Source organism: Cordyceps fumosorosea, assembly GCF_001636725.1.
Source record: "Cordyceps fumosorosea ARSEF 2679 chromosome Unknown scaffold_9, whole genome shotgun sequence".
In the NCBI taxonomy this organism is placed as follows: Eukaryota; Fungi; Ascomycota; class Sordariomycetes; order Hypocreales; family Cordycipitaceae; genus Cordyceps; species Cordyceps fumosorosea.
In genome coordinates, this window is record NW_017387309.1 from 203,667 (window position 1) to 231,350 (window position 27,684).

The following is a 27,684-nucleotide window of genomic DNA, read 5'->3' on the forward strand; positions in this document are numbered from 1 at the left end:
GGCCACTAATAAAACGACTAAAAAGCCAACTGGGCGGGTCCCCTTTACAGCGGTCTTATGGCTCTGGACTAACCTGGTGGTATGTACATACATGCATCCAACCACATCGGATACAAAGTACACTAAGTATTTTACTACCCTCGCCGATTCTCTCCACCCACCCCTTCCAGCGATCAGCCCCTCATTATCACCACACTTTCCCTCTCCTCCTGCGCCAACGCTTTTTAATGCTTGATCATTCGTGGGGATTACTTGCCCACCAACGCTACCACCAAGCGTCCTAGCCAAAACTAACCTCAATTGCGAGCTTGTTCCGGGGTTTCAATGCCATACTCCCAACGATTCCGGCTGGGCCTTTGCGGCTGAACTTCTGAGCACACATACATGCCAGACGCGCCCCCCTCCCCCACGATGTTTAAAAGAAGCCACCCGGCCCGCCACGCGGCGACGCCATAATCTCTTTTGTCATCCCTTGGCTGAACGCCGCCTACGCCTCCCCCGTGCCGAATCCGCCTCCATCGCCAAGCGGCAATAAACAAAGATTCCCGGACAATGGGCTCCTCAACGCCCGATCCCTCGGAGAAGAATGAGGTGCACGTCGAGCGCGTCCCGGACGCCACCGCCGACAAGGCGCCCGTGGCAGCAGTGGGGTTGCCTGCCGAGTTTGCGCACTTAGACGAGAAGAAGATTCTGCGCAAGGTGAGTGCGCGAAGAATCACCTAGACGCGACGACGAGCATCTTACTGACACTCCCTGGCGGCACTCAGATGGACATGCGGCTGGTTCCCGTCTTGGCGCTTCTCTACCTGCTGTCCTTCCTCGACCGTACGCATACTGCCCCTACAATAGCCATTGAATGCTTTTTTGCACAAACTAACAACCGAACATCTCCAGGCGGCAATATTGGCAACGCTAACATCGAGGGCCTCTCCGACGACCTCGGCCTCACCCCGGACCAGTACAACTGGTGCCTCACCGTCTTCTTCTTCACCTACGCCGCCTTCGAGGTCCCCAGCAACCTCATGCTCAAGCGCCTGCGCCCCAGCCGCTGGCTACCCACCATCATGGTCGCCTGGGGCGTCGTGATGACCCTTATGGGTATCGTCCGTAGCTACCGCGGCCTCCTAGCCACCCGCATCTTTCTCGGCGTTGCTGAGGCCGGCTTGTTCCCCGGCGTGGCCGTAAGTTCACCAAAGTTGCCCGGCCTTCTTCTTCCCCGGAGACCCACTCTGACTGACACCGGCGCCGGCCGGCCCGCTTAGTACTACCTCACCATGTGGTACTGCCGCCACGAGATCCAGCTCCGCCAGGCCATGTTCTTCTCCGCCGCCTCCGTCGCCGGCGCCTTCAGCGGCCTGCTCGCGTTCGCCATCAGCAAGATGCATGGCGTCGGGGGCCTCGAGGGCTGGCGCTGGATCTTCATCCTCGAGGGGCTCGTCACTGTCCTCGTCGCCGTACTGTCGTACTTTTTGCTCTACGACTTTCCAGAGACCGCGGGCTTCCTGACCGAGGAGGAGCGCGCTTTTGTCGTGTACCGGCTCCGTTACCAGGGCCAAGTGGCCACTGAAGCCAGCGACTCGGCAGGCGCGAGAGTCGCGCAGTCGGAGGAGTTTCAGTGGAAGTACGTGTGGCAGGCCTTCACCGACTGGCAGATTTACGTCAACATCTTCGTGTATTGGGGTGTAAGTCTCCTATTCTGTGAAATTAGCATGCTGTGTTACTGACTGATCTAGGTTGTGTGCCCGTTGTACGGTATTAGCCTGTTCTTACCAACCATCATCAAGGACCTCAACTACACCAACAGCACCGCCCAGCTCATGACTGTCCCAATCTATATTACCGCATCCATCCTCGCCGTGTTCGGGGCGTTCCTCTCCGACAGAGCTGGTGTGCGAAGCCCCTTTATCATCTCGCTGCTCTGCGTCATGGCCGCCGGCTTTGGCATGTAAGAATCGCACAGACAACACCCGGCCAAACGACCCAAGGAACAAGACACGCTGACAAGAAATAGGTGCATCGGGTCGGATAACCCAAAAGTCGTCTACGGCGGCGTCTTCGTCGCGGCGTGCTGCATCTATCCGGCCTTTCCCGGCGTCATCGCCTGGCTCTCCAACAACCTCGCCGGCAGCTACAAGCGGGGCGTCGGCATGGCCCTTCAAATCGGCATCGGCAACCTCGGCGGCGTAAGTTTGCCCACCCGCCACAATCTGATTCCCCCATCATTTTTACTGTTCCTTTTTACTAAACTCCTTACAGGCCATGGCGTCCAACTTTTACCGCAAAAAGGACAAGCCCCGGTTCATCCTGGGCCACGCGCTCGAGCTCGGCTTCATCGGCGTCGGCACCGTCGCCGCCGTCCTGCTCGTGCTGTCGTACCGCCGCATCAACCACGCGCGCGACAGGCGGATACGCGACGGTGCCGACCGCCTCCTCACGGTGGAGGAGTTGGCCGCCCAGGGAGACAGGGCGGTCACATTCCGGTACATGTATTAATAGAGGATGGGGCACCGTCACGTTTGCTATTGTAGAAAACACAGCCCAACTGTTCTTTATCTTGCTGTCTGTTATAATCAAGGCATGGAGAAGAAGCAATGTTGTCCAAGTTGAAAAACGAAATGCTCAAATGACCGACGCCCGCGAAAATACCCATCCAGTTCTTGCGAGGGCAGCATGCAAACCCATCCGCTCGCATCTACCACCTCAGGCCCGATCCTCGGGCTTACCTCCCACCCCTCCCATCACCGGCGATCCGCGTGGTCACCCTCCCACTCCCTGTCATCCACCAGATACCGGCGCCCGCCGCTCGTAACGTTCAATCTCGTCCGCCCAGTCGCGCATGTACCGTGCGTAACCGCCTCACCATGTTCCCGGACCCGTCAAGCAAGGCCAAGAGCATCAGCCCGTGTGCCACCATCCCTGATTCGCCCTCGTCCATCACCTCGAACAGCTCCGCCATCTCCTCCTCGGCCGTGGGACAGAGGCGCCGGAAACGGCCGTGCATGTCCGCGTCCGCGACGGCCCGTAGGGCCTCGACGCTTTCTCTGTGGGCCGTGCGCAGCATGCGCAGGATCTAGTCGTGCTTGGCGTGCACTGCATGGAGCGCCGCGGTGGCCTCCTCGGCCGTCCTGTCTCCGTGGTTGGGGATTACGGAGGCAGGCATGACTGCTTCAAGGTATGGGGACGGCTCTTAATTGTATTGGACCAACGCCCTAGGCTTGCTTTTCAAGGTTGCCAATGGGGAGAAACTGTTTCAACAAGGTGTTGCTCAGTAGTTGCTCGCTGAATCGGATTGACGAGCGCTGAGAAGAAGATTTCACGCCTCCAAGAGAGAAGTTGGTAGATAGTTGAATGACGAGGGAAAGAAAGCCAACGAGTTCAGGTTCAGGATATACTAATATCATGCCGTTTGCAAATGCGGCCGATCGATCACTCGTTCGCATATCGAACACTGAAACTCAGCAGCAAACGAACTAGTGCTGTAAATCAGCAATCTGCAACGTAAAGTCATTGTAAGCTAGATTTTCTTATAGCAAGGAGAAACCGAATCACTACTTCCAAAAGCCCGCAGCCCTGTCCAAATTAAAAGCGGCACTGATGAGAGCGAGATGGCTAAACGCCTGCGGCGTATTACCGAGCTGCTCGCCGCTCCGCGCAATCTCCTCCGAAAACATCGACAAGTGGTTCGAGAAGCTCAGCATATTCTGGAACAAGTTCAGGGCAAGGCTACGGTACTTGGGCTCGTAGACGCTGGCGCGTGTCATGGCCTCGACGAGCCAAAACGTACACATGCTAAAAGCACCCTCACGACCTCCGACTCCATCGTCAGATAATTCAGCATCGTAGCGGTACACAAGTCCGGTGCTTGTGAGGCCGCCCTGCTCGGGCGGGAGCAGGATCTTGTCGAGGGTCTTGATGAAACGCGGGTCGCACGGCGAAATGAAGAAGACGAGTGGCGCAATTAGTATTGACGAATCGAGCATGGTGTTGTTCTCGTAGCTCTGGACGAAGCAACCCAGCTCCTTATTGTAGCCCTTTGTCATGATTTCTTCGCAGAGACTATCTCTCGCTTCCATCCATTTGGCGCGATTGGGGCACGGAAAGCAGCGCTTCTCCGCTAAGCGAAGGCCACGGTCGAAGGCTACCCATAGCATGACCTTGGAGTATGTAAAATGTTGGCGCTGGTTGCGTACCTCCCATATGGAATTGTCCGGCTCATCCTTGATGGTCAAGACATAGTCCAACAGCTCTCGTACTGCAACCCAGAGGTCCCAAGGCACAGGCTTCCCGTATTTGTTGTACAGATAAATACCATCCATCAGCTCGCCATATATGTCAAATTGTTTATGGAATGCAGCGCCGTTGCCAATGCGAACGGGTCGGCTACCTCGGTACCCATCAAGATGATCCAGCGTCAATTCGGGAATGTCAGTCTCGCCGCGAATCGTAAACATGATGGGAAGGGCATCGCCAGGGAGCCGGCTCTGAAGACGCTCCATAATAAAAGTCATGTAGGCGTCCGCTTCAGCCTTGAAGCCGAGACGCAGAAGGATATAGATGGTGAAGCTTGAGTCGCGGACCCAGCAGTAGCGGTAGTCCCAGTTTCTTTCGCCTCCAATATGCTCCGGCACGGAGAACGTGGGCGCTGCAACAATTGCACCAGTCGGTTCTGGCTCCGGTTAGCGAAAGAATGAATATACTTGACTGGATTTTCTTACCATAAGTAAGCATCTTGAGAATCATCAGGCTGCGGGAGACCACTTCCACCCACCGGCCCTTGTACTTAGACTGTGCAACAAAGTCCTGCCAAAATACCAGAGTATCGTGCTGCTGCATGTCCAGCAACTCAGTAGTGATGACTTCGTCAACATGATTTTCAATGTCGTTGCGGAGTACAAATGACAGAGCCTCGCCCGCCCTAATTTCAACACGAGCGACAAGACCTTCGCCAAGCATTCCGTCTCGTCGCTGTTTGATGAAGGTGATACTCGGGCGTTTTTCTTCGTTGGCACTCTCGGCAACAACATCGAGCTGCAGCTTCACATCCTTGCTATGAAACGTCGCTACCTTGCTCTTTTCGGCTGCCGGGCCCTGCGTATCTTGGTAGAGGGTGGTGACATGGGCCTCTTGACCGTAGTCAAACGCGGGGAATATTTCCACATCTGCAGCAACATTAGATCATACATGCGGCTGGTGCAGTAAACAAGTGCGCACCGATAGTTAGAAACCCGCGAACGCATTCCACACGGCGGACAAGCCACTTCTTCAGCTCCGCCTGAACGCTGGCGGCTTCACGGAATAGCCCTTGGTCACTGCTGCTGCGGGAGATGACTTTGGTGCTCTTGGGGCGAGGGAAGAAGTCAATGACATCCGCAACGCCATCTTCGTGGATGTATCGGGTCTGCAAGAGACACGACGAAGGGAGATACTGCTGTTTAGTGGTGCACCCGAGCTCTGGCGGCGGCGAAATGTTGAAGTAGCCGCCCTTGTTCTTGTCTAAGAGGCGGCAGAAGACGGACGGCGAGTCAAAGTCGGGCCTGGGCCACAGGTCAGCAAATAGATTCGCAACGACGAGGACTCAATGAAAACTTTCCAGCACATGAAATCGACACTCCCGTCGATGCCAATTAAAGCGCAAGTGTGCATGTTTCCGATCACCCCGTAGTCTTCAATGGGAAGATAGCCGCCAGTGTGCTCACGACGGGACCGGCCCGCGTGGGATGTGTGGGAGGATGGCTCCATTGGGTATTTTTATCGTCCAATTTTTGGTTGCATTAGAGGAAGCAATTGAATTAGACTTGTCCTAGATGAATGATGAAATTACTGGAAGGACCCTTGTTTGTGTAATGGCAAAGTGAAGCCAGGTGCGGGGGAGGGGCTGCAGCGTACCAGGTGGCCGGTGGCGGGCTGCAAACAGCTGAGCATTTGCGTTTGCGACTCACTCCTTACGTGATGGTGGCAAATAACGGAAACAAAAATGTCCCGTTTTCTGCTTTCCTGATAGATCTCTATAGCTTCTACGTTTGGCTCTTACAGCTTTTACCAACAGCTATGACAATGTCGTATTTTACGTTGTCCGGAGTCGGGATGGAGGACCTGGGCACCACACACGGAAAGATCCAGCTATCAGAACAAAAACTATCAGCCAAAGCAAACCAAAGCCACAAGGCAGATGCTATTCGAAATTTCTTTACCCAAATACCATATAGTTCTACAAATGTAAATGCAGCCCCTTTTCATTTTTTCAGCACCAGTCAGTGCTGACAGCTCCTCGCCCTTAGTTTTCCCTCCAATGGAGCTCCGCCAGCGCCGTCCCATGGTCCCTACCTAAGAGCTGCTGGCTGCTCTCCGCGATGTCCTCAAAACTCCGAGACTGCACGTCCAAGCTCTCAAGCCTCGCGGTAAGGTATGCCACGCAGATGCGGAAACGCTCGAAGTTGCGCAGCTGAGACACCAAGCACCGGGAGCGGAACGGCTGGTCGCGCGGCAGCGCCCGCGACCGCCCGCGCTTGATGACCCAGTGCAGGCACATGGCTTGCGCGTACGCCGTCCGCTCCATGAAGTCCAGCTCTTCGCGGAGAGCTTCAATCTCGCGCCGCGTGGTATTCCGGTCCTCCAACGGCGGTCGGTGCGCGCGCCGCACCCGCAGCGTTCTCTGCCAACGACGACGGGTTCGCGAAGATGGCTGCACCTTGCCCGCTGACGCCTGGTGAGACTCCAGGTCGTGTTTTCCTTGGGACGGCTCCGTGGCGGCTTTCTAGTCCTACTCGTCTCCTCCTATTGTTGCCTCAGAGGCAAAGTTTGTCAGCCGACTTGGTTTCTGGACCAAACCGGACGCTGCATTGTCCCAGTGCCAGCTTGATGGACTCGCGTGCCGTTTGTGACTTGCCTTGACACGAGTGCCAGCGCTGTCGCTATTTTGATTCACTGTTCTCTAAGCAAAATCAATGCTGTTGAAGCCAGGCAAACGCAGGCAGGGAACAGTGCAATGACTTGATTAATATTCGTTACAAACGCGTGGCTGGCCGTAAACAGATCCCTGACGCTTTGCAGGGATCCTGAACTTCAAAATCCAGAAAGCTCCTCAATTCTCTCTTTTCTTCTTGCTTCTATTCTTTTTCTTCTTCATCTTTTCAAGCCCAATACGACCACGACTAATCTAGTGCCCACCTACCACAAAGGAGCAGTTCAACAGCCATCAACACAACGTCTCCTTCATCTTGCATCACACAGCGGGTTTGTTCCTCTACGCGTCTACCCGCTTTTCGCGTCCAGATGACTACTTGCCCAGATTAAGCGGCAGCAATTCAAAAACCTACCGCGTTTATCACTCACCATGACCATCTAATCAATCCTTCGCTTATCATTGAAGTCAATTTGTCCCAGTGATATTTGCGGCAAGTGAGGCCCCCGCAACGAATCCAAGCAATCACCGCGCCGCACCAGAACTAGATTAGCTTCCATTTACAAGACCAAGAGCTACGTGTAAGTTGACGCCACGAAACCATTTCCATTCGTAAGTAGTAAGAATAGGTGAATTAATCCACACAAATTGCTGGAAACACTTCACAGTCTGGTGCTGCGGGGCCGCATGTTCAGCTCCGGTCCCAGGCGCCAATATATAACAAGACGTTGACAACCACGCACCTGATGAGCGCGTCATTTATTACCTTTTAATCTTTCAAAGACTTAATTCCAAACATCAAATCAAGATGCCTCGCACTGCCCTCTTCGTCATTGACATCCAAAACGAGCTCGCCGGGAACCCGCAGACCGAGGTCCCCAGCGCCGCGCGGATCCGCGCCGCCGGCGAGCGCATCCTCGCCGCCAGCCGCGCCCTCGCCGGCCACTCCGCCGCCGCCGGCGACCAGAAACCGGCGCTGACCGTCTTCGTGCAGCACGAGGAGAGCCCCGAGAGCGGCGGCACGCTCGTCCGCGACACCGAGCCGTGGAAGCTCGTCTTTCCCCCTCGCGATGGCGCTTCTGACGAGATTCTCGTCGCCAAGACGACTCGTGCGTTCTCCCTCCTCCCTCGCAGGCCCTTTACGATTCAGAACTGATGAAATAGCAGAAAACACATTCGAGTCAAACCCGGACCTCGCAGACAAGCTCAAGGACGCCGGCGTCGACCACATCGTCGCGTTTGGCTTGCAGAGCGAGTACTGCGTCGGCGAGACGTGCAAGGGCGCGCATTCCACCTACCACGACGGCCAGGGAAAGAAGGCTGCGGAAATTGAGCGGGAGATTGAGGAGATGCTGGTCGGCCGCGGGGCCAAGCTGGTGCCTTGGGAGAACGCAGTGTCGCAGTGGCAAACGGCCGGTGTGGTGCACTAATATTTACCCTGTCTGATTCAGGACTATTTTCTCTTTTTATTTTTACTGTGTCGAGTGTGATTGCGCTCTTTTTTCGTTTGCCATATGGTTTCCGTCATTGCTTCAAGGAAGTGACTACGAAGAGCTGCACCCTCGCCGCCGGTTCAGAAAAGCCAAAGCCAACTTCCAAAGAAACCCTTAGAGTGAAGGCTCTAATTCATCTTGAATGAAGATGATTCGCGGCGAGGCTGCCTTTCTTTGTAACTTCGCTTGTGAGAAACACCGCCATCATGCCAGCCTTTGTAAGTCCACGCCTGCATCCCAAAGACCATATCCTCGACAATGGCTTTCAAAGTCCAAGTCATGACACTTGGACGCCTCAGTCCATTACCAAGGATATTCCCTCGCATATGAAGCGGAAGCGCAGCTCGAGTTATAAATCAGCCTACATTCCCCAAAGTCGTACCCAACTCCTCGTACCACCAGTGACCATGTGTTTCCAGAATACCAAGTACGACTGCGGGCACGAGGAAATGAACGTCCTCCGCTGTCGTAACCTCTTCGGCTTCCGCGGCCTCCTCACACGCTGCTGCAACCTCCTGCGTCCCAATCAAGCCGATGACCTGCCCTGCGACCACGTCCCGCGCGTCTCCGTGCACCGCGGCCACATCTGCCATTGGTGCCTAATACAGCGGATCCCCAGCCTCTTCAGGCGACAGCAAAGGCTCCTTCGCGCCCTTCACGGCGACTGTTCCGAAGATCTTATAGACGATGGCCCGTCCAAGATCCCGCCGCCCACTTCCCGGCCAGGGTAGGTGACCATAACCCCAGGCGTATCCTCGCCCTTCATTTTTTTTCAAACTGCCTTCGTTGCTAACGGCACGCTTCCTTCTTTTCGGAGTAGTTTGAAGTTTCAGCCTGCGCAAAGGGACTTGCATTCTCTATTCAGGACGCATGCCCTGCCCAGGTACGCATGGCCGGCATGCTCCGATGGCACCGAGTCGTACAGCGACGGCAGCGACTCCGAAACTCCCCGAACGGTAAACACGCCACGAAGCAGAGACAAATAGTATACGTTTCTAGCATCAAGCGCGTCAGCCAACCAACTAGCGAATGATTCCGTGGAATCTTTCGCTTGTGTCACGGCACGTCGACTGGAGGCGTTGTCTGGTCAGAGAGAAGCTGTCACGCATTATCATTGGTAAGCTTTGTCACCATGACATTGCTCCTGACGTGCACAAAGAGCAAATGCAACCAGAACACTTCTCCACGGCTCACGCTTGGTTAGCTGCATTGGTCCAGATAACAAAATGCACCAGGGGTTAAGTGGAATAGGAGCGGTAGTGTTTTGTTTCGATAGATTAACAGGAACCATATTGAGACACTTTCATATCTACATCGGCGTTCTTCCCTGCTCGGTGGGCCTAAAATACAAGAACAGTAACTATGACCAAAACTTTTCCTTGTGATGGATAATAAACTCGCTGGATGTGATGTGACATGAATAGAGGGTGTGTGGTGAAGGGGTATAAGGGTGGGCCGTGAAGCCCAACTTCAAATCGGGCATTGTTGCTTGCATCCGCCGATTTGGCTATTAATGTGCAACCAGCAACGCCCATAGATTGTTTGGTGTAGCACAGGGTAGTAAGCGTACTACGGAGTGCTGTTAGGTTGGCGAACGTCAGCGTGTGGTGCAAGATGATGAATCATCCTAAGCAGTTCACGTTGAGCTCATCGGCTGCATATTCATTGAGCCTTGCCATTCTTGGTTGAAGCATTCAACTTAGCAATCTCGGCGTTTACTTGCTTGTCCACGCGGGCCTGGAGCTCTGGGCGGTAGCCCAGGACAAAGAGAATCTCGAACCAGACAAACATAGGCGCGAGGAACAGTGCCTGCATAAGTCTGTCGAGCAGAGCTGGGGCACGTCCCTCAAAAGCACCGTGGCCAATGAACTGGGCAATCCAGGCCATAACATGAACGCCAGCAGCGACCTGCAGAGTCTGCTCCGGGTTTTGCAAGCTCATGTGACGAGCAAAGGCAGTGCTGCCAATGCAAAACGCGGCGAGGATGAAGCCGGCGACGGGCTCGAGCAATAGATAGAGGACAGCATAGATGAGTGCAATAATGGTGCCGAGATTAAGGTCCAGATTGGGGACTGACAGCCATGGTGGCAAGTCGACCAGAGGTCCAGTATATGTAGCCTACATTTGACACGTTAAGCACACCGTGATTGGCTGGTGGGGGGCTGCACCAATTGGGCAGGGGTGACATACGACGGCAAAGGCAGAAGTGAGTATGAGAGGAACACAGACCATATGAATGGCCTTGTTGACGGGATTGTGGTGATAAGTAGCGTACTGCCGGATATAGAGTCAGCGACAGCGTGTGGGAAAGGCAACGGGGTATAGAAGGGTGGGAGGTATGGCCGCATACAAAGACGAGGTGTCTCTCAAGATCAAGCGACATTTTGGCAGGTGGTCACGCGAGCTTCGCGCGCGTTCGCGAGCTAGAGCAGAGCTGGGGGATCAAAGGGCTGAACCGAGTAGCCGAGTAGCGGGAGTACGGGGGAGATAACGACGGTACGTCTGCGGCTAGACGAATGCTTTGACGCAGAACCGATGGGCGATGGATGGGTTGACGATGATGAAGAGTGTGGATGGAAGAGAGCTTTTCTTAGTCCTTTTTTCCTGAGCTCCCAAAAAGTCTAGAAGCAGTTGTCAACCGGGGGTGACCCGGGTGAGCCCCGAAGCAGCTGTGTGAAGCCCCTGGGGAGGGCGTGTTCGTGAGTGGCTCGAGACAGGGCTGCAGAGCCTGCAGTTTGCGCTGACTCCAGGCGCGTGTGGCAGCACGAGCCAACGAAGGGCGGATCTTTTTAGTGGGAAGAACCAGGCGCTGGGCAGCTAGAGATTGATGACTGGACGAAGCAGATGCAGGTGGGATGGAAGCGAAGCGTTTCCGGTTCAACAGGAGATGGGAAATGGTAGAAGGGATGAGAAAGGGGAGAAGAAAATGAGGCCGCTGGCGACAACTCGGCAGGAGGCCGGTTCCGAGGGAAGGCCGGATGTTGTCTGCCAGCTGGCAAGCGTTTGTTTGACTTGCTATCGATCGCATGTGCCCGCCCGAGCAGCTGACTGGCTGCCTGCCACGGCGAATATACGTATTGAGATAGGCATCTTACCCTGTACGATGACGGATGTGCCACGGCTATCGCTCGGTGGGAAGAACGGTGTTGGGAATATCAGGGAGAACCTTCATTCCGCTGTATGTATATTTCTACATGATGATGTATATTTTTTTTTTTTTTACGGAACTTCCATCTCAATTTGTGCAACTTTCGAGTCAATATTGGCAGGCGCTGTGTGTGCTGTATACGAAGGTAGCGGTGGTACCACTCCCCACTGCTTTTTTCTACGTTTGCGTATGTACCCATAATAAGGTAGTCCTCTGGCGCCGATGTAATGTACCTTCAACGCACGGACCACCTCATCATTTGTCCGATTTTGACCCATCGCGACGTCTCGCCAGGCAGACTCAGCGCGCTTCGTCTTCATCCAACTTTATCCCAACCCGCGCGCCTCCAACGGCTTTCATCCCGGTGGGCAAGCCAGCAGTGCAATCCTCGCGACCTGTTTCACAGCCATCGACTCGAGAGTGTCACCTGCCTGGCGCCCCCTTTGCCCGCTGTCACCCCCGGGACAAAATAATTAATAATTCTTGACGCCACCTTCCCGGATCGAATTTGTCCTGGCTTCTCGACGCGCACGACCGATGCAACAGCCCGATCGCGACTAACAGGGCTTCTAAGCGCGCTAATATTCACTCCTTTTGCTCGATTCTCAACTGGTATCCGACCGCCCATTCGCTTGCGCGCGCGACGATACGCCTACACCCACATCCACCCCTTCTCTTACCGCATCCTCACTTGCGCCTCATATATCCTTACCGCCATCATGTTCTTTCTAAAAAACATGGAGCGCAGGGTCACCCTGCATCCGTCATACTTTGGTCGCAACATGCACGACCTGGTCACGAGCAAGCTCCTCAAGGACGTTGAGGGCACATGCGCTGGCAGCTACTACATCATCTCTATCATGGACACCTTTGACATCTCCGAGGGCAAGATCCTGCCTAGCAACGGCCTCGCTGAGTTCACGGTCGGCTATCGCGCCGTCGTCTGGCGGCCATTCAAGGGCGAGACTGTCGATGCCGTTGTCTACTCCATCAACCCCCAGGGCTTCTTCGCCCAGGCGGGTCCGTTGCGACTCTTTGTGTCGGCACACGTATGGAGGATTCTGTCTCAAGCTTGCGCGAACTATTGCTGACATACCCTCTAGTTGATTCCTAGCGACATCAAATGGGATCCCAACGCGACGCCCCCCCAGTTCACAAATAACGAAGACACCGTCATCGAGCCCAGCACACATGTACGAGTCAAGATTATCGGAACGAGAACCGAAGTCGGCGAGATGTGGGCGATTGGCAGCATCAAGGAAGACTACCTGGGGTAAGATGACTTTTTTTGTTGCGCCATTGCAGCGGAATACTAACGATATGTAGATGCCTCCAAGATTAAGCCAGTAGATGACGAGAAGTGCGAATGACGGGAATTGCGGCGAAGCATCGCTTCGACCAACAACCCAAGATACCTCGGCGAAGACGGGGACAAACACAGAGCCATAGGGGCCATAACAGCCCAGACAAGGCCCAGGCGTACCGTTTGGCGTGTTCGTATGATTAGACATGGGCCAGGCGTGTTTTTTATCTAAAGACCAATGTATTATGCTGGATAGTTTAAGAGAATTCAAACGTCTCAGCTGCAGTGGGCGTTCCAGAGTGCATGCTTTCGCATATACTCGGTGCTAGGCGGCATTGAACGGGATAACTCCTTCATCCACGCTTACCCACCTATATTCGGCCACCGATGCATGCATAAACCAAGGCGAGGGGTGGTGGTGCCTTCGCGGCCTCTATCCCGCTCCCCACAGCTGTGTGCCCCCACGTTTGAGCACTCCGGTCCGACGCCGGCCGATCTGCGTACGCAGCGCCGGAGGTGAGTCGGCCAGCAAGGTAGTCATACCCTTCTCTGCAACTCCGGCCCAATTGCATATTAGCTCTACCCAATACTAGTCCCCCATCTCTGAGCCCTTTGCCTCTTGGCGGGCAAGGCCATCCAAAGCAAGCTCGGTCATCCTTCCCCCGCCCCAAGCTAGCGCCCTCCATTACAACATCCCCCCCAACTCAATTATATACCAACTGTCTGCATCCTGCAGGCCGCACCACCACCATCCATATTTTCCAATATTTGCTCCTCAAAGGACGAGCAGAAAGGAGTTATTACGACAGGCACACTGACACGCACGCACCTCGGCAGCATCATGCAAGCCTCCAACCGTCTCCGCACCGCCTTCGCCGAAGGCAAGCAGGCCATGGGCATGTGGCAGATGATTCCGGGCGCCAACGTGTCGCGCATCCTTGCGAGCTCTGGCGTGGACTGGGTCATGGTGGATTGCGAGCACGGCAACATGGACGGTACGGGGGGAACGGTGTGGCAGAAAGAATTGAGGACGGTGTGTTCAGACGACAAAGCTAATACCCGTATACAGATAGGGCCATGCACGACGCGGTGCCGGCGATTGCGGCGCTCGGCGTATCCCCCATTGTCAGAATACCGGACATGCAGGGCTGGATGGTGAAGCGTACGTGACAGCATGTTGTCTCGAGGACACACGGACTAACGTTGGGTATATACAGGTGCTTTGGATGCTGGTGCTCACGGAGTACGTTCTTGGCATTAAAATAAAAAATGTGGCAAACCTGACAGAGATGCGCAGATTCTCGTGCCGCTGCTGCGTTCGGCGGCGCAGGCCCGCGAAATCGTACAGAGCGCCAAGTTCCCGCCCGTCGGCAAGCGCGGCTTCGGCTCGCCCATTGCGCTGTCGCGCTTCCGCCCCGTCCCGTCCTTCACCGAGTACCTGCAGCAGGCCAACGACGCCATCCTGACCATGGTTCAGATCGAGACGCAGGAGGCACTCGACGAGGTTGAAGAGATTGCTGCCGTCCCGGGGGTCGACGTGCTGTTTGTCGGACCCTTTGATCTGGGTATGTTCTTGTTCCCGTCTTGGGGCTTTGTCACGTTTCCCAAGTATCGGTGACCCAAAACAGCCACCCACTGACGCGTGGTGAATAGGAAACAACATTGGCCACCCTATCCTCAACGGTGTCGTCTCAGATACGCTCAAGGCGGCCATTGCCAGGATCTTGGCCGCCGCGCACAAGGCTGGCAAGAAGTGCGGCATGTACTGCGCTAACGGCGCGCAGGCGCAGGCCAGCGCGGCCCAGGGGTTCGACATGATCAACGTGGCGACCGATTACACGTCGCTGGAGACGCTGGTCAAGGAGGAGCTGAGTGTCGCGTGGTCGCAGGCCAAGCCCGAAAGGGGCGTGTCATACTAAGCTCTTGGACGACGCTGGGATATGATAATTTGACAAGATGGAGAGATGACTGGGATTAGTTCCTTCCGACCAAGTCCATCTTTTCCTCCACCTGCTCGACTGTGAATCGGTGCATCAGCTTCGGCACCTTGTCCGCCTTGCCGGGCTGCTCGTCGGGTGCATCCGCCTTGGCAATGTGAATCTGCGTAGCCAGTTAGACAGACAACTCTCGATAGTGCCAGAAATAAAAAATTACGTACCACGGGGATATCGAAATCATACAGATTGCGCCAGGCCTCGGATTCAGGCAGTGCAAGATTGACCTCTTTGTAGGCAAACGGCCGCTTGTCCCAAACGTTGGACAGGACGCCCTTGGCTTGTGTACAAAGACCGCAGTTGTCCCGGCTAAAAAGGGTGATTCTGCAAGCGTGGAAGAGGGAGCGTGTAGCAAACATAGCTGCTGATGAAGATGTGTTGTTGAAGGGAAAAGGTCATGTTTACTGGCTGGCATCAGGGGGCAGTTTAGGTCCCCACTTGCGTAAACCAGCAAAGCGTTTGGAGGATTTAACTACAGAGGCCACTGAGTGGCGAATAATAGATAAATATCGCAAAAAGGAAAGGAAGGGAAGGACGTATTAATTCTAACAATAGCTACTGAATTGTGGCACCTTATTTCTGACAATAGTCGTACTTGAGGGGCGCCGAACTGTCCGTCCTGACAACAGACCACAGTAGAAGGTACGTACTATGCACCAACTTCAAACAGAGTGCCCAGTCTAAGTAGAACTCCCACAAGCACAAACCACGTTCAAATCACTCACAATTCAGACAAAATCCACAGCAATGCCTCTCCGTCCCGCAGCTAGACATTCTCTGAGTAGTTCTCCATCTCGAGCCCCTTCCCCTTGCCCTTCCCCTTGTCCTTCCCCTTATTCTTCTTCTTGGAAAACATGTTGCAAAGCCTGTCGCCGATCCCATCCAGCCATTGCCGAGCGAACATCAGGAGGCAGCCGTACACGGCCGTGAGCATCCAAAATATCATGCTTACCAGGTCAACCCAGACCGCCACCTTCATTACGCGCACGCTGGCGCCCTTGTATGGGTCGTCACTCTTGCGATTCAGGAAGATGCCCGCGAACATGCCGAAAATAACCAGCCAGGCGACGCAGAGTGTGGCGTCCCACGCCCACGCGCGGTACGTCTTGATGATATTGAGGCGGCCGATGCCCGGGATGATGCCGGCCGATGCGACGAGCAGGAAAAAGACGGAGGTGACCGCCGAGAGGCCGCAGATGATGACGGCGAAGAGCCACTCGGGCGCGTAGCCCTCTTTGGCCTTGCGGTCGGCGTCGACGCGGTTGCCATAGAAGCCGGCGGCGGCGAGGGCCATGACGAACTGAGTCAAGCGCACGAAGATCCGCGGGATCGTCTCGAATGTCTTGAGCCATGTCTTGCCCGCTTCCATGCCCATCCCGGCGCCGTGGTTGATGGCGGCCCGGCCAGCGTTACGGCCCATCTGCCCCTTGTCGGCTTTTGAAAACTCCCCGACGGCGGCGCGGGCCGCGTTGGCATCTTTGGCCAACTGGGCGGCCTGCTTGGCGGTAGTCATGACTGAAGCAATGTTGACGGGCATCGTTGTTTTCGTGTGTTTAATGGAGATGTGCAAAGAAAATCTTTTGATGAAAATGAATGATACGGACGAGTAGAGAGGAATGGCCGTCCAGCGGTATAAGTGAGATGCGGGTGAACAATGAATCCGAAAAGGGCAGTATCCAGGACAAAAGAAAGGGGAGAAGCGCCAGAGCAAGAAAAGCGTCAAAGATGAAGAGGATAAAGAGAATGAAAGAGAGAGAAAAAATGGCAAGACGTGTTTCTTCTCTGCCGCCAGCTTAATACTGTGAGTCCTGACATAAAGAGTCGCACGCGGCGGCTGCATGGGCAAAGCTGACGGGCAAAAGAGTAACGGGCAAACTAGAACTGCCGTGCTACGGACTCCCTACCGGACCGCCAGCAAGGTGTAAAAATAGCCAACCAAAAAGTTCATTGGCGTAGAGGCTCCCGAGCCGCGTTTGACCTTGACGTGCTGCTGGCGCTTCTTCAGACGTGAAATGGTGCACCGTGAGCCAATCACTCGTGGCCCGCTGCTAGGCGCCGTGGTGGGTGAAACCAGGAGTAACATAGCTTAATCAGTAAGCTGAATGAGATGAATGAAAGTTGACAAACTATTCTGATCACGGACTGCGGAAGCCCGATATTTTTTTACATGTATTTTTACGATTTCTACTTTTGGTAATCTGCGAAAAGGCCCAAGCCGCGAAACGGCGCCAACACGGTCTCACCAGCTTCGTCCCCATCGTTGAGATCTCATTCCAGCGACTCGCCTTCTGGAGAGGGAGTACAAGCCCAAAAATCAAATCATTCGATTTCCATTCAACGAACTCATATTGTCCGATTTCTTCAGCCAGATCTGAAAAGACCGTGTGCCTACTGGATTGATGGGCCCTACTTGAGCCCCATCTGCATCTGCACACACACAACGGAGAGCCGCCGATGGACGGCCTGGCCTTGCTCGTTTGCCTGCATGGTGCCACGCACCTCCTCTCCCCGCCAAGTTCCACCACCGAGCCTCCTCCCCCTCACGACACGATCGACCAGGGTCCCATCAGATACCATGCTGCAATGCCGCCCAAAAATGTCTTCTATTGCCGACGGTGCAGGTACCCGCGGTCCTCCGAACCGGGACGCTGTGGAGGGCAAGCAAGACATGGGCGCCAAGGAGCCGAACTGGATGCCTGACCGGTCGGAACATCGTACGCGCTGACACGCTGGACCTCTGAGGAAACCATGGCCGTGACTGTGTGCTGTCTCTTCATGGTACCCTGTGATGATACGTCAACAGCTCCTCCAGCCTTTGCTGAGTCAAGTGCGACATTGAGATATCAATCTACCGGCGCTAATTTTTGAGTGGCAAGCGCTCCTGGCTATAGATTCACGCTTCAAGCATGACCCTGAGCTGCAGTTTTTGTCATGGCGAGTCCGCATCTACCGCTACCTGACCTTGGTGCAGCCTCTCGGTGATGTCTAAGCAGTCTTGAGCGTCAAGAGCCCGCCCCGGGGCAGTCTCGCGAGTATCTTGGAGCAAAGGAATAGCATTCGAATCCAGACAAAGAAAAATCGAAACTTTGACGCGGACGTGCCAATTTCTGTGCGGGCGGGGACCGACATCTCCGGTAAAGCAACCAGCCAGGCAAAGGAGCAAATGTCTGGGTTCGACCTCCTTTCCGACCACGAACCGCGATCTATCCACTGCTTTGGGTTTGACGAGCATTTCACTTGCTTGAAGGAGCTAGCTTCTCTTTGTCGCGCATATTACAAGATTGCGTGTGCAGATTGCCCCGGACGCAAACATGTCGCTCGCACACGCTCTCGCGTGGGACCTTCTCATAGACGCCAGCGATTTTGGTGTCGACGTTTAGATCGGAGAAGAGTATTTGGGGAAAGCGTACATAGCTGCCACCATTGCTCTCGCCTGTTAAGTCGCCGCCGGCCTTTACGGCAGCCTGGCCCTCCCGCCGCTGGCCGTTCGGGGCCGCCTGGCCGACGATGCACCAAGACTTTGTCGTCAACGGCGTGTTGGCCATCTGAAAGTCGTCGGTCAGGGATCTTTGCAGACTTTTCTCTACAGGGGGGAAGCTGCTGGTACTGTGGCGGTCGGGAAGAATCGGGTGGATGGGAGGACTGCTTCGACGAGCCGACGCCGGGTATGCAAGGCGATGGCGTGGCTGAGCGAATGCGCACGCGATGGAACACCGGATGAGAGTATTCTCGAAGCGCGGCTTCGATGGTGCAGCGTAACTTGATGCCGGCTGGCGGAGAAGGGATGCGTCGATCGACACTTGCCTGGCACCCAACCACGCCAGGTTGGGCGTTGCGAGACAGCACAAAGATTGGCGCTGCGAGATGGCCTGGGTGGCTGAGCTGAGAGGATATACAGGGCACATCTGATACTGACCGAAACAAGCTTCGATCTGCTTTTCTACCTCGATGCCAGTGTCGCCGGAGCAGAGGTCAGGCGTGACTGCAGCAAACACAACATGCGGCAACCAGGGGCTTCAAGACAAGACGCCTAAACTATGGCTATCTGAGCCAGTGACATCAAGGCAGGCACGGATGAGAAAAAATTAACTTATGAGTAGTGATATGTTTTCGCTAAGTATCTATCCAATCTGTAAATACGCCTTTGCGCCGGGCCATGCTGGCTAGAGTGGCTGACACTACATCTGAAAACATGAGCGCCCAACAGCCCACGGTGATCGATTCTATCGCAGGGAATAGGGAACTTCTGGCTCGTACATGGTCGCGGGAGTCGACTCATCGAGCGGACGGTTCTCTGCAGACCAGCCTGTCCACCTGTCCGTAGCTGCCTCGATCCCCCGTTGTGTGACAACACCTATCTAGAATACATGCTCTATTAAGATTAAAACTCCATTGATATCCACAGGCAAACAAGAAAGAATAAGAAAGAATACCGAGTCTCTATTCCCGACGCTCATCCCTAGCGTCGAGTCAACATCGCTTCGGCTTCGGCTCCAGCTATGTTCCCTTCGCCGGGAGCTTCAGTAAGGCGAGGATGACCTCCGCCGTACCCTTCTTATTTTCTCTGTCGCCTACCAGCGCAACATGCCCCTTACCAACCTTAGCCACGGCAACAGCCGCCTTAAGGTCGGAGTCCATGTTGTAGAGCACGTGGGCGGGGTCCTCCACGACCACCAACATCGTGTCTGGCTGGTATTCGGTGGGCATCTGGCCTTTCTGACCTTTCAGGTAGTCGCTCAAAACTCCGGCCGACTCGTTGAGCTGCGCTTTGACGGAACCATCGTAGCCATTCTCGTCCCAATTGACGCCAAAGGCGTCATTGACGCGGCGCAGCTCCGCGAGCTTGGCGAGGGCTGGGAACACGGCGGCGAAGATGACAATGCCGCCGTCGGCGTGCGAGTACTTGACCACAGCGTCGAAGACTTTGATGATTTTTTTCTCGGTCGTTAAGCTGGTGTCCATGACCAGCACGCCGGCCAGAGGCGCCTTCGTGGTGTTGGTAATCTCGTCTATGACTTCTTCGGGCGTCGCCTTGCCTTCGACGACGTCGAAGACGTCGACGAGCTCCTTCAGCTTGGGCCACAGGGACGACCATTCAAAGCCGTGCACGTACTTTCTGGAGTCCTCACTGTAGATTACCAGCAGGCGCTTTTTTTCATTGGAGGCCATTTGCAGCGATGGCGGTGGTGGCGTCGAGTGGGAGTGGTCGTGTAAGTCGTTGGATAGCGGGTGACGGCGGCGTCGAATGATGTGGAAGCGATTGTGGTAGAAGAGGTGAGTGTGTAGTGTATGATGTCTTTGAGAACAACATCTTTCTGAATTCTTCCGGGTCCTCGATCCCATATATATAGGAGAATTGGGTCAAGGTCAGCATACGGTTCGTCGAGGCGCACACGCTCTCCCAGGCCAGCTGCAGTGACTGTGAGACCTGGGGCGCGGCCGCCAGGTCTGTGTGAAGGTATGCTTGTGCTGTGTGACTGGAAGTTGCTGTCTATTTATTTGTTCTTTCCTCATGCTGCTCTGTGAGCGGGTGAGAGGAAAAAGAATATAAAAAAAGAGGAAGGGCTGTCAAGACTGGAACCACACACCCCGTCTTTGGTGTCTGCCCAACAAGTCTTGCCCAAGAATACGATGTTACACACACGCAAACACACTCACACACAGTCAGCAGCATATGACGTTTACAGTTTTTTTTAGGGGGGGGGGGGGCAGTTCATGGCAAGTAAGACCGGCTGCCATGCTGCATTCTGCTGTGCCTGTGCAGCGTCGGCCTAACGCCGCTACGCACAAAAAGCACCACATGTCCTTTATCCGGACAGTGTGTCAAGATGACGAGTTTCACGATGCAGCTTGGCGGGGGGCGAGAAGGAGGGTACGCCAAATAGAGGACTGCCAGCCTTAATGGGACGAGCATGATGGATAAGTCTTGATGGAAAACTGCCACAAGCTTTATACAGACATTGAATTGCCATTACACAAGTGCAAGAATGACCGATAACCAGAGCTGATGCCATGCCATGTAACTATCCCCTAAAACTAACTTCAGTTGCAGTCAACACTGTGTATCACAAGGCTGACACACGAATAGAAGACAATGCATACGTCATTCTGCATCCTGCAAGCTTTTACAGTCTTCCCGGGTACAACACTGTCAACACCCCTGAAGGCGAATAGCCTCCCGAAAAGTCGTGCCTCAACTTTTTGACTGCACAGACCGCATTAACCTTCTATAAAAAGATGAAGGGTGGCGGTCTTCCCTCGCTTGCTGGTCATTGCTAGGCGGCGAGTTGGTGACGTAGTCAGCAAAGATGGCTGAAGATTCCTGGCCTCTCCAGTTGCGTGGTACCATTCGATGCTGTCTCTTCCCCATGCTCCAACACAGATGAGAGGAAGGCCACCGATGGTAGAAAGCGACGGCTCCTTGTCATGCCGACGAAGAACCCGTCAGAGCCAGCGGATGGACGACAAGGGCTAGCGACTGCCATCTCGACGACATTGGTGAGGCAAAAAGACAGCTCCAGTACTTTTCTGATTTGGCCTAGGTCCGCGACTCTGTTGGTGGCTCTAGCAGCGCCAAGCATGCTACCAGCAGTTTGTTGACGATATGTTTTCCGCAACTTGACAGCATTTTTGAGCGGGCAATGGGCAGAGTTTCTCAGTACCTCCACCAACGAAACCATCGACGAGACCGTCAATTGCGCTCAGAGCAACTTTGACAGCGTTGCTGAGCTGCGGCCGGAAGAAAAAGAACAACCAAGACGACTGCAGCGGATGAGTTGGGACGATGTCAAGTACCCCGCGCACGAAGCCTTGATCATTTATTTTCTCGAATGTCGCTTCAGTGACATTTTCGGCCGGTCAGACGCAAGATCTAGGAGAGATATCTTTGACGAGAGGCGTTGGACAGGCCTGGGATGAGAACCACACCACTGCGACCACCGGAGGCCGTTCGGCGTCTTTCGTCTTGGTAGCTTCAAGGAGCAAACAACGGGAATGGTATTAAATACAGGTGCAGATGGGGAATTATGGCAACATCACGTTCGGCAATGCAGAACCACCGAGATGGTAGACCAGATGCTAGTCGTCACAGCCAACGACCACGACTGGGGCTAATAGTGACGGTGCCATGCCAGTTTACACAGGTAAAATAGCGCCGCTTACACCTCGTCGGGTGCCGTCGCTGCCGGCACGTTGACACTGGCGTTGGATGCGGAGGGGCTAGATTCGTTGAGGAGGCGGCGGCCGTGGGTTGGTCGGGACGCTTTGTCAGCAACAGGTGTTGGTCGCTTTTACAAGCCAGAAATGAACCAAGTAGCTCAGGTATGCACATTTTTAGCCATGGCAATTGCAGTCAGTTTTGAATTCTTTCCTTTTTATGCAATTATACTACAATTGAAATAGCACGTAAGAAACCACATCCTGCCGCTCATTCACTAGCCATCGGAACGAACCCTGTCCTGCAGTCAGTCATCAACAAAGTGGAGGCGCATCTGCCGAGCCCTGGGAAGATCTGGTTTGGCGGTGTGTGCCTGGCGATTGGACGGGCACGTGAGCGGATCCTGGCAGAAAAAGAAAACTGTTGCAATTGAGACAAGACAAAGCAAAGGGAAAGAAAAAGGTGGCTTGCAGAGGTGGCAGGTCAATTACCTAAGATGACGGAAAATAATGTCATGGCTGCAATTATTGTATGTATACTTTTTTTTATACGCCGGTCATGAGGCAATTAATGGAAGGTCTGATTCGCAGGTGGTGTAATAAACCCGCTGGTGGTTTGCTGGCGGGTGTTGCATTTCCGGCGTCGTGTGCGCTAGCGTGACTGCATGACGGTACGATGCCGATACATGCAGCAGAGATGGAGGCACGTAATTCACTCTGGGACGGAGACCAGCAAGGTGCGAAAGATGCAGCAGCACTGAATTCATTAGTGTAATTAGCGCTCACTGCAGTGTATCCCCGCTAATAAGACAATAATATGGCCTAAAAGCCCAGGCTTGCAGACAGCTTGCAGACGGCCTGCTTCCCCCACAACAGACCTGACTGCCAGTAAAAACGCGCCGGCATCGCTGCCCCGGCCAGGTCTTGCAGGGGCCAATGGGCCATTTATCTTATCTCTGACTCCCCCAACGCACTGACGGCCCATCGCCCTGTCGCTCCCCCAGCTTCTTTTCTGGCGTTCTGCTCTCCTCCCTCCGCTAACCGGACCTGCTAGCATTTATCTGCATCTCACTCAACCAAAAAAAAAACTCCACTCGCCTCCATTTTCTCTCGCTCAGCGAGTCACAGTCTAATCTTTCCGCCCGCTAATACTTGATCGTCTACCCGTCCACAAACTCTCTTTTTCCCTCTCTCTTTTTTTCTCAGCATCCTCAATTGCGCAAAAAAAGCTGACAACCCAGGGGCTACAAAGCTACACAAGCTCTGCTTGTTGCCTGGATTGCCTCTGCGACCGCGACAGTCACCGCTGGAATGCCTCTCACTGTTCCCGTGGCCGCCCTGGCCCGTCGAGCCCCGGCCCTGCTCCGACATGGACGCAGAGTTCCCCAGACCCTCGCCGCGCGCTCCTTCACCTCGAGCGCCCTCAACACCTCGGCCAGGAGCTCAATTCGCCTCCAGCAGTCAAAACGATGGGCTCCCACTACCGCTGCCCGCTGCTACAGCGCCAGCCACACCCAGGAAGCCCCCAACCCCAAGGCCTACCTCGAGAGCGGTGTAATCAAGCCCCATCAGACGGTTGATGTAAAAAAGGTCCTCGTTATTGGTAGTGGTGGTCTTGCCATTGGCCAAGCCGGCGAGTTCGATTACTCTGGTGCGTCGCCCTCGTTCCCTTTCCTCAATTGAACCGTTTGCCTAACCCCTCCCTGCAGGATCGCAAGCCCTGAAGGCCTTGAAAGAGGCTGGTGTCGCTTCCGTCCTTATCAACCCCAACATTGCGACCATTCAGACCAACCATTCCCTTGCCGATGAGGTCTATTACCTGCCCGTCACACCCGAATATGTCTCGTACGTCATTGAGCGCGAAAAGCCCGATGGCATCTTCCTCTCCTTTGGTGGCCAGACCGCCCTCAACCTTGGTGTTCAGATGGAGCGTCTAGGTCTCTTTGAGAAGTATGGCGTCAAGGTTCTCGGTACCAGTGTCCATACCCTCGAGCTCTCTGAGGATCGCGACCTCTTCGCCAAGGCTCTCGAGGAGATCAACATTCCTATTGCCAAGTCCATTGCCGTCAGCACCATCGACGAGGCGCTCGACGCTGCTGACAAGATTGGATACCCCATCATTGTCCGTGCTGCCTATGCCCTCGGTGGTCTGGGCTCCGGTTTCGCCAACAACAAGGAAGAGCTCCGCAACATGGCTGCTCGCTCCTTGACCCTGTCGCCCCAGATTCTCGTCGAAAAGTCGCTCAAGGGCTGGAAGGAAGTCGAGTACGAGGTCGTCCGTGATGCGAACAACAACTGTATCACCGTCTGCAACATGGAAAACTTCGACCCTCTCGGAATTCACACTGGTGACTCTATCGTTGTCGCTCCCAGTCAGACGCTGAGCGATGAAGAGTATCACATGCTCCGTACTGCTGCTATCAAGATCGTCCGCCACCTCGGTGTCGTCGGTGAATGCAATGTCCAGTACGCTCTGCAGCCTGACGGCCTCGACTACCGTGTCATTGAGGTCAATGCCCGTCTCTCTCGCTCCTCGGCCCTCGCCTCCAAGGCCACCGGCTACCCGCTCGCCTATACTGCCGCCAAGATTGGTCTCGGCCACACCTTGCCCGAGCTGCCCAACGCTGTCACCAAGACGACCACGGCCAACTTCGAACCCTCGCTCGATTATATTGTCACCAAGATTCCCCGCTGGGATCTCTCCAAGTTCCAGCACGTCAAGCGCGATATCGGTAGCGCCATGAAGTCTGTCGGCGAGGTCATGGCTATTGGCCGTACTTTTGAAGAATCGTTCCAAAAGGCTATTCGCCAGGTTGATCCCCGCTTCGTCGGCTTCCAGGGTGACAAGTTTGAGGACCTCGACTTCGAGCTGCAGAACCCCACCGACCGCCGCTGGCTCGCCGTCGGTCAGGCCATGCTCCACGAAAACTACTCGGTTGACAAGGTCCACGACCTCACCAAGATTGACAAGTGGTTCCTGTACAAGCTCCAGAACATTGTCGACTGCACCCGCGAGCTCGAGGCCGCCGGCGGACTCCAGTCCCTGCAGAAGGACCAGGTTCTCAAGGCTAAGAAGATGGGTTTCTCGGATCGTCAAATCGCCAACGCTGTCAAGAGCACCGAAGACGAGGTTCGCGCGTACCGTCTTGGATTTGGTATCCGCCCTTGGGTTAAGAGAATCGATACTCTCGCCGCCGAGTTCCCCGCCAATACCAACTATCTCTACACTACGTACAACGGCTCGTCGCACGATGTCACGTTTGAGGACAACGGCACTGTCATTCTTGGCTCTGGTGTTTACCGTATCGGTAGCTCTGTCGAATTCGATTGGTGTGCTGTCAGCGCCACTCAGGCTCTCCGCGAGATGGGCGAGAAGACTATCATGATCAACGTAAGTGTCGTTTCTTTGTTTCACCCCTCATCTGTAACTCCTTGTCGTTTGGAAATGGCAAACGGGTTGAGTTCCGCCCCGGCCCCACATCTGCCATCACTCGGCCCCGCTTTGTTGCGTTTGCACCGAAACGACTTTCAACACACGACAAGCAGCCGGAATGTGGCCTTAATTCAGTTCACCTCTTTTTCGCTTGTATATGAAGCTAACATTATCAAAGTATAACCCAGAGACGTACTCAACCGATTTCGACACTGCTGATAAACTCTATTTCGAGGAGCTCAGCTATGAGCGTGTCATGGACATTTACGAGCTTGAGGCTGCTAAGGGCGTTGTGGTTTCCGTCGGTGGTCAGCTTCCTCAGAACATTGCCCTGCGCCTGCAGGAGACTGGCAAGGCCAACGTTCTAGGCACGGACCCCAAGGATATCGACAAGGCTGAAGACCGTCAAAAGTTCTCCGAAATCCTCGACAGCATCGGCATCGACCAGCCGGCATGGAAGGAACTGACGTCGGTGCAGGCCGCCGAGGCTTTCGCTGCCGATGTGGGCTACCCGGTGCTCGTTCGTCCCAGTTACGTGCTCTCGGGCGCGGCCATGACTGTCATCCGCAGCCAGGAGGACCTCAAGGACAAGCTCGAGGCCGCCAGCAGCGTGTCACCGGACCACCCGGTCGTCATCAGCAAGTTCATCGAGGGCGCGCAGGAGATTGACGTCGACGGTGTCGCCTCCAACGGCGAGCTCGTGATCCACGCCGTCTCCGAGCACGTGGAGCAGGCGGGCGTCCACTCGGGCGACGCTACCCTCGTGCTGCCGCCGGCCAACCTCGACGAGAGCGTGATGCGCCGTGTCAAGGAGATTGCGCAAAAGGTTGCCAAGGCCTGGAAGATTACCGGCCCCTTCAACATGCAGATCATCAAGGCAGATAGCCCTGACGGCGGCGAGCCGCAGCTCAAGGTCATCGAGTGCAACCTGCGCGCCTCGCGCTCGTTCCCGTTCGTCTCCAAGGTTCTCGGCGTCAACTTCATCGACGTCGCGACCAAGGCGCTCGCCGGCAAGGACGTCCCCGCGCCGACCGACCTCATGGCCGTCGAGCGCGACTACCTTGCGACCAAGGTGCCGCAGTTCTCCTGGACGCGTCTCGCCGGCGCCGACCCCTTCCTCGGCGTCGAGATGTCGTCGACGGGCGAGATCGCGTGCTTCGGCAAGACCCTCGTCGAGGCCTACTGGGCGTCGCTGCAGTCGACCATGAACTTCCGCATGCCGGAGCCCGGCGAGGGCCTGCTCTTCGGCGGCGAGACCAGCGAGAAGTGGCTGACGACCGTCGTCGACTACCTCGCGCCGCTCGGCTACAAGCTGTACGCCGCCGGCGACGACGTCAAGACGCTGCTCGAGCGCGAGTGCAAGGGCGGCGTCAGCGTCGAGGTCATCGAGTTCCCGACCGACGACAAGCGCGCTCTCCGCGAGGTCTTCAAGAAGTACGACATCCGCGGCGTCTTCAACCTGGCCCTCGCCCGTGGCAAGACCACCCAGGACGTCGACTACGTCATGCGCCGCAACGCCGTCGACTTCGGCGTCCCTCTGTTCATGGAACCCAAGGTACGTTTTTCCTCTGCCCTGTATTTTCTCTTAAGGTTACTTTTGCATGCTAACTGACTCTGCCTACAGACTGCCATGCTCTTTGCCCAGTGCATGAGCGAGAAGTTGCCCCGCCCTGAGGGTATCCCCTCCGAGGTCCGCCGCTGGTCCGAGTTTATCGGAGGCAAGCCCCTGTAAATTGGGCATTGCCATCTAGGAATAATAAGGAAACTGTGATTGGGAAAAAAAGTTTAGGGGGAAGGGAGTGTGAACTGTATATCCCTTGCAGGGAATTGAATAAAAATGCAAGATGGTCTTTTTTTTAAAAAAAAAAATTAGTTCGGCAGTGGCAGACAAGGAATATTTCGGGCGAGCTGGTTAACAAGCTTAAGATATTGGAATGAACTTGAATTTTGGCATATTGACTACGTATGCCGAGCTTCACTTAGACATTTTATCGCATGCCATCACGACCCCCATTCTTCGGGGACTGCGGTCCGTGTCTATCAACCTGAGCTTCCTCTCAACCGTAGGGATGATCATTTCGCTTCCGGATTTTAAACAACAGCTATTTGAGCCTCGTAGCATACGCTGAAAATAGTCTATTACCGTAGGAGGCTTCCGCTCCAACCATCACCAGGACCTCTACCAAACGCCAGCTCATCATGTACGGCACAAAAGTGACTCGTGATACTTCATCTAATTCCACCCTGTTCCTGCGCA

The 27,684-nt window shown here is 54.9% G+C and overlaps 12 protein-coding genes across 12 annotated transcripts; 7 read left to right on the forward strand and 5 right to left on the reverse strand.

The window, feature by feature from the left end:
* Positions 1–552: 552 nt before the first annotated feature.
* Positions 553–3,074, forward strand: ISF_04243 (MFS nicotinic acid transporter Tna1; the record flags this gene model as incomplete). Its single annotated transcript, XM_018847849.1, has 8 exons — positions 553–699; positions 768–825; positions 895–1,181; positions 1,263–1,682; positions 1,734–1,945; positions 2,012–2,183; positions 2,257–2,480; positions 2,705–3,074. 8 exons carry the CDS (start codon positions 553–555, stop codon positions 3,072–3,074), a joined length of 1,890 nt encoding a protein of 629 aa, XP_018704805.1.
* Positions 3,075–3,548: 474 nt separating this feature from the next.
* Positions 3,549–5,739, reverse strand: ISF_04244 (glycosyl hydrolase; the record flags this gene model as incomplete). The annotated part of the gene is made up of 4 exons (XM_018847850.1): positions 3,549–4,666; positions 4,716–5,159; positions 5,212–5,534; positions 5,597–5,739. The coding sequence occupies 4 exons, from the start codon at positions 5,737–5,739 to the stop codon at positions 3,549–3,551; spliced, it is 2,028 nt and encodes a 675-aa protein (XP_018704806.1).
* A 1,970-nt stretch (positions 5,740–7,709) lies between these two features.
* ISF_04245 (isochorismatase hydrolase) lies at positions 7,710–8,331 on the forward strand (the record flags this gene model as incomplete). The annotated part of the gene is made up of 2 exons (XM_018847851.1): positions 7,710–8,010; positions 8,069–8,331. 2 exons carry the CDS (start codon positions 7,710–7,712, stop codon positions 8,329–8,331), a joined length of 564 nt encoding a protein of 187 aa, XP_018704807.1.
* A 269-nt stretch (positions 8,332–8,600) lies between these two features.
* Positions 8,601–9,125, forward strand: ISF_04246 (hypothetical protein; the record flags this gene model as incomplete). Its single annotated transcript, XM_018847852.1, has 2 exons — positions 8,601–8,612; positions 8,694–9,125. 2 exons carry the CDS (start codon positions 8,601–8,603, stop codon positions 9,123–9,125), a joined length of 444 nt encoding a protein of 147 aa, XP_018704808.1.
* Positions 9,126–10,056: 931 nt separating this feature from the next.
* ISF_04247 (DUF962 domain-containing protein) lies at positions 10,057–10,777 on the reverse strand (the record flags this gene model as incomplete). The annotated part of the gene is made up of 3 exons (XM_018847853.1): positions 10,057–10,512; positions 10,585–10,668; positions 10,745–10,777. 3 exons carry the CDS (start codon positions 10,775–10,777, stop codon positions 10,057–10,059), a joined length of 573 nt encoding a protein of 190 aa, XP_018704809.1.
* A 1,502-nt stretch (positions 10,778–12,279) lies between these two features.
* ISF_04248 (Nucleic acid-binding, OB-fold protein) lies at positions 12,280–12,884 on the forward strand (the record flags this gene model as incomplete). The annotated part of the gene is made up of 3 exons (XM_018847854.1): positions 12,280–12,591; positions 12,646–12,815; positions 12,869–12,884. 3 exons carry the CDS (start codon positions 12,280–12,282, stop codon positions 12,882–12,884), a joined length of 498 nt encoding a protein of 165 aa, XP_018704810.1.
* An 802-nt stretch (positions 12,885–13,686) lies between these two features.
* On the forward strand, positions 13,687–14,764 carry ISF_04249 (Pyruvate/Phosphoenolpyruvate kinase; the record flags this gene model as incomplete). Its single annotated transcript, XM_018847855.1, has 5 exons — positions 13,687–13,840; positions 13,915–14,007; positions 14,063–14,088; positions 14,143–14,410; positions 14,499–14,764. 5 exons carry the CDS (start codon positions 13,687–13,689, stop codon positions 14,762–14,764), a joined length of 807 nt encoding a protein of 268 aa, XP_018704811.1.
* A 55-nt stretch (positions 14,765–14,819) lies between these two features.
* Positions 14,820–15,198, reverse strand: ISF_04250 (Glutaredoxin-like protein; the record flags this gene model as incomplete). Its single annotated transcript, XM_018847856.1, has 2 exons — positions 14,820–14,945; positions 15,004–15,198. The coding sequence occupies 2 exons, from the start codon at positions 15,196–15,198 to the stop codon at positions 14,820–14,822; spliced, it is 321 nt and encodes a 106-aa protein (XP_018704812.1).
* Positions 15,199–15,605: 407 nt separating this feature from the next.
* On the reverse strand, positions 15,606–16,376 carry ISF_04251 (hypothetical protein; the record flags this gene model as incomplete). Its single annotated transcript, XM_018847857.1, has 1 exon — positions 15,606–16,376. The coding sequence occupies one exon, from the start codon at positions 16,374–16,376 to the stop codon at positions 15,606–15,608; it is 771 nt and encodes a 256-aa protein (XP_018704813.1).
* Positions 16,377–17,435: 1,059 nt separating this feature from the next.
* On the forward strand, positions 17,436–17,828 carry ISF_04252 (hypothetical protein; the record flags this gene model as incomplete). The annotated part of the gene is made up of 2 exons (XM_018847858.1): positions 17,436–17,553; positions 17,716–17,828. The coding sequence occupies 2 exons, from the start codon at positions 17,436–17,438 to the stop codon at positions 17,826–17,828; spliced, it is 231 nt and encodes a 76-aa protein (XP_018704814.1).
* A 244-nt stretch (positions 17,829–18,072) lies between these two features.
* ISF_04253 (hypothetical protein) lies at positions 18,073–20,008 on the reverse strand (the record flags this gene model as incomplete). Its single annotated transcript, XM_018847859.1, has 2 exons — positions 18,073–18,422; positions 19,435–20,008. 2 exons carry the CDS (start codon positions 20,006–20,008, stop codon positions 18,073–18,075), a joined length of 924 nt encoding a protein of 307 aa, XP_018704815.1.
* A 3,297-nt stretch (positions 20,009–23,305) lies between these two features.
* ISF_04254 (carbamoyl-phosphate synthase) lies at positions 23,306–27,159 on the forward strand (the record flags this gene model as incomplete). The annotated part of the gene is made up of 4 exons (XM_018847860.1): positions 23,306–23,645; positions 23,704–25,385; positions 25,606–26,982; positions 27,052–27,159. The coding sequence occupies 4 exons, from the start codon at positions 23,306–23,308 to the stop codon at positions 27,157–27,159; spliced, it is 3,507 nt and encodes a 1,168-aa protein (XP_018704816.1).
* Between the last annotated feature and the right edge of the window lie 525 nt (positions 27,160–27,684).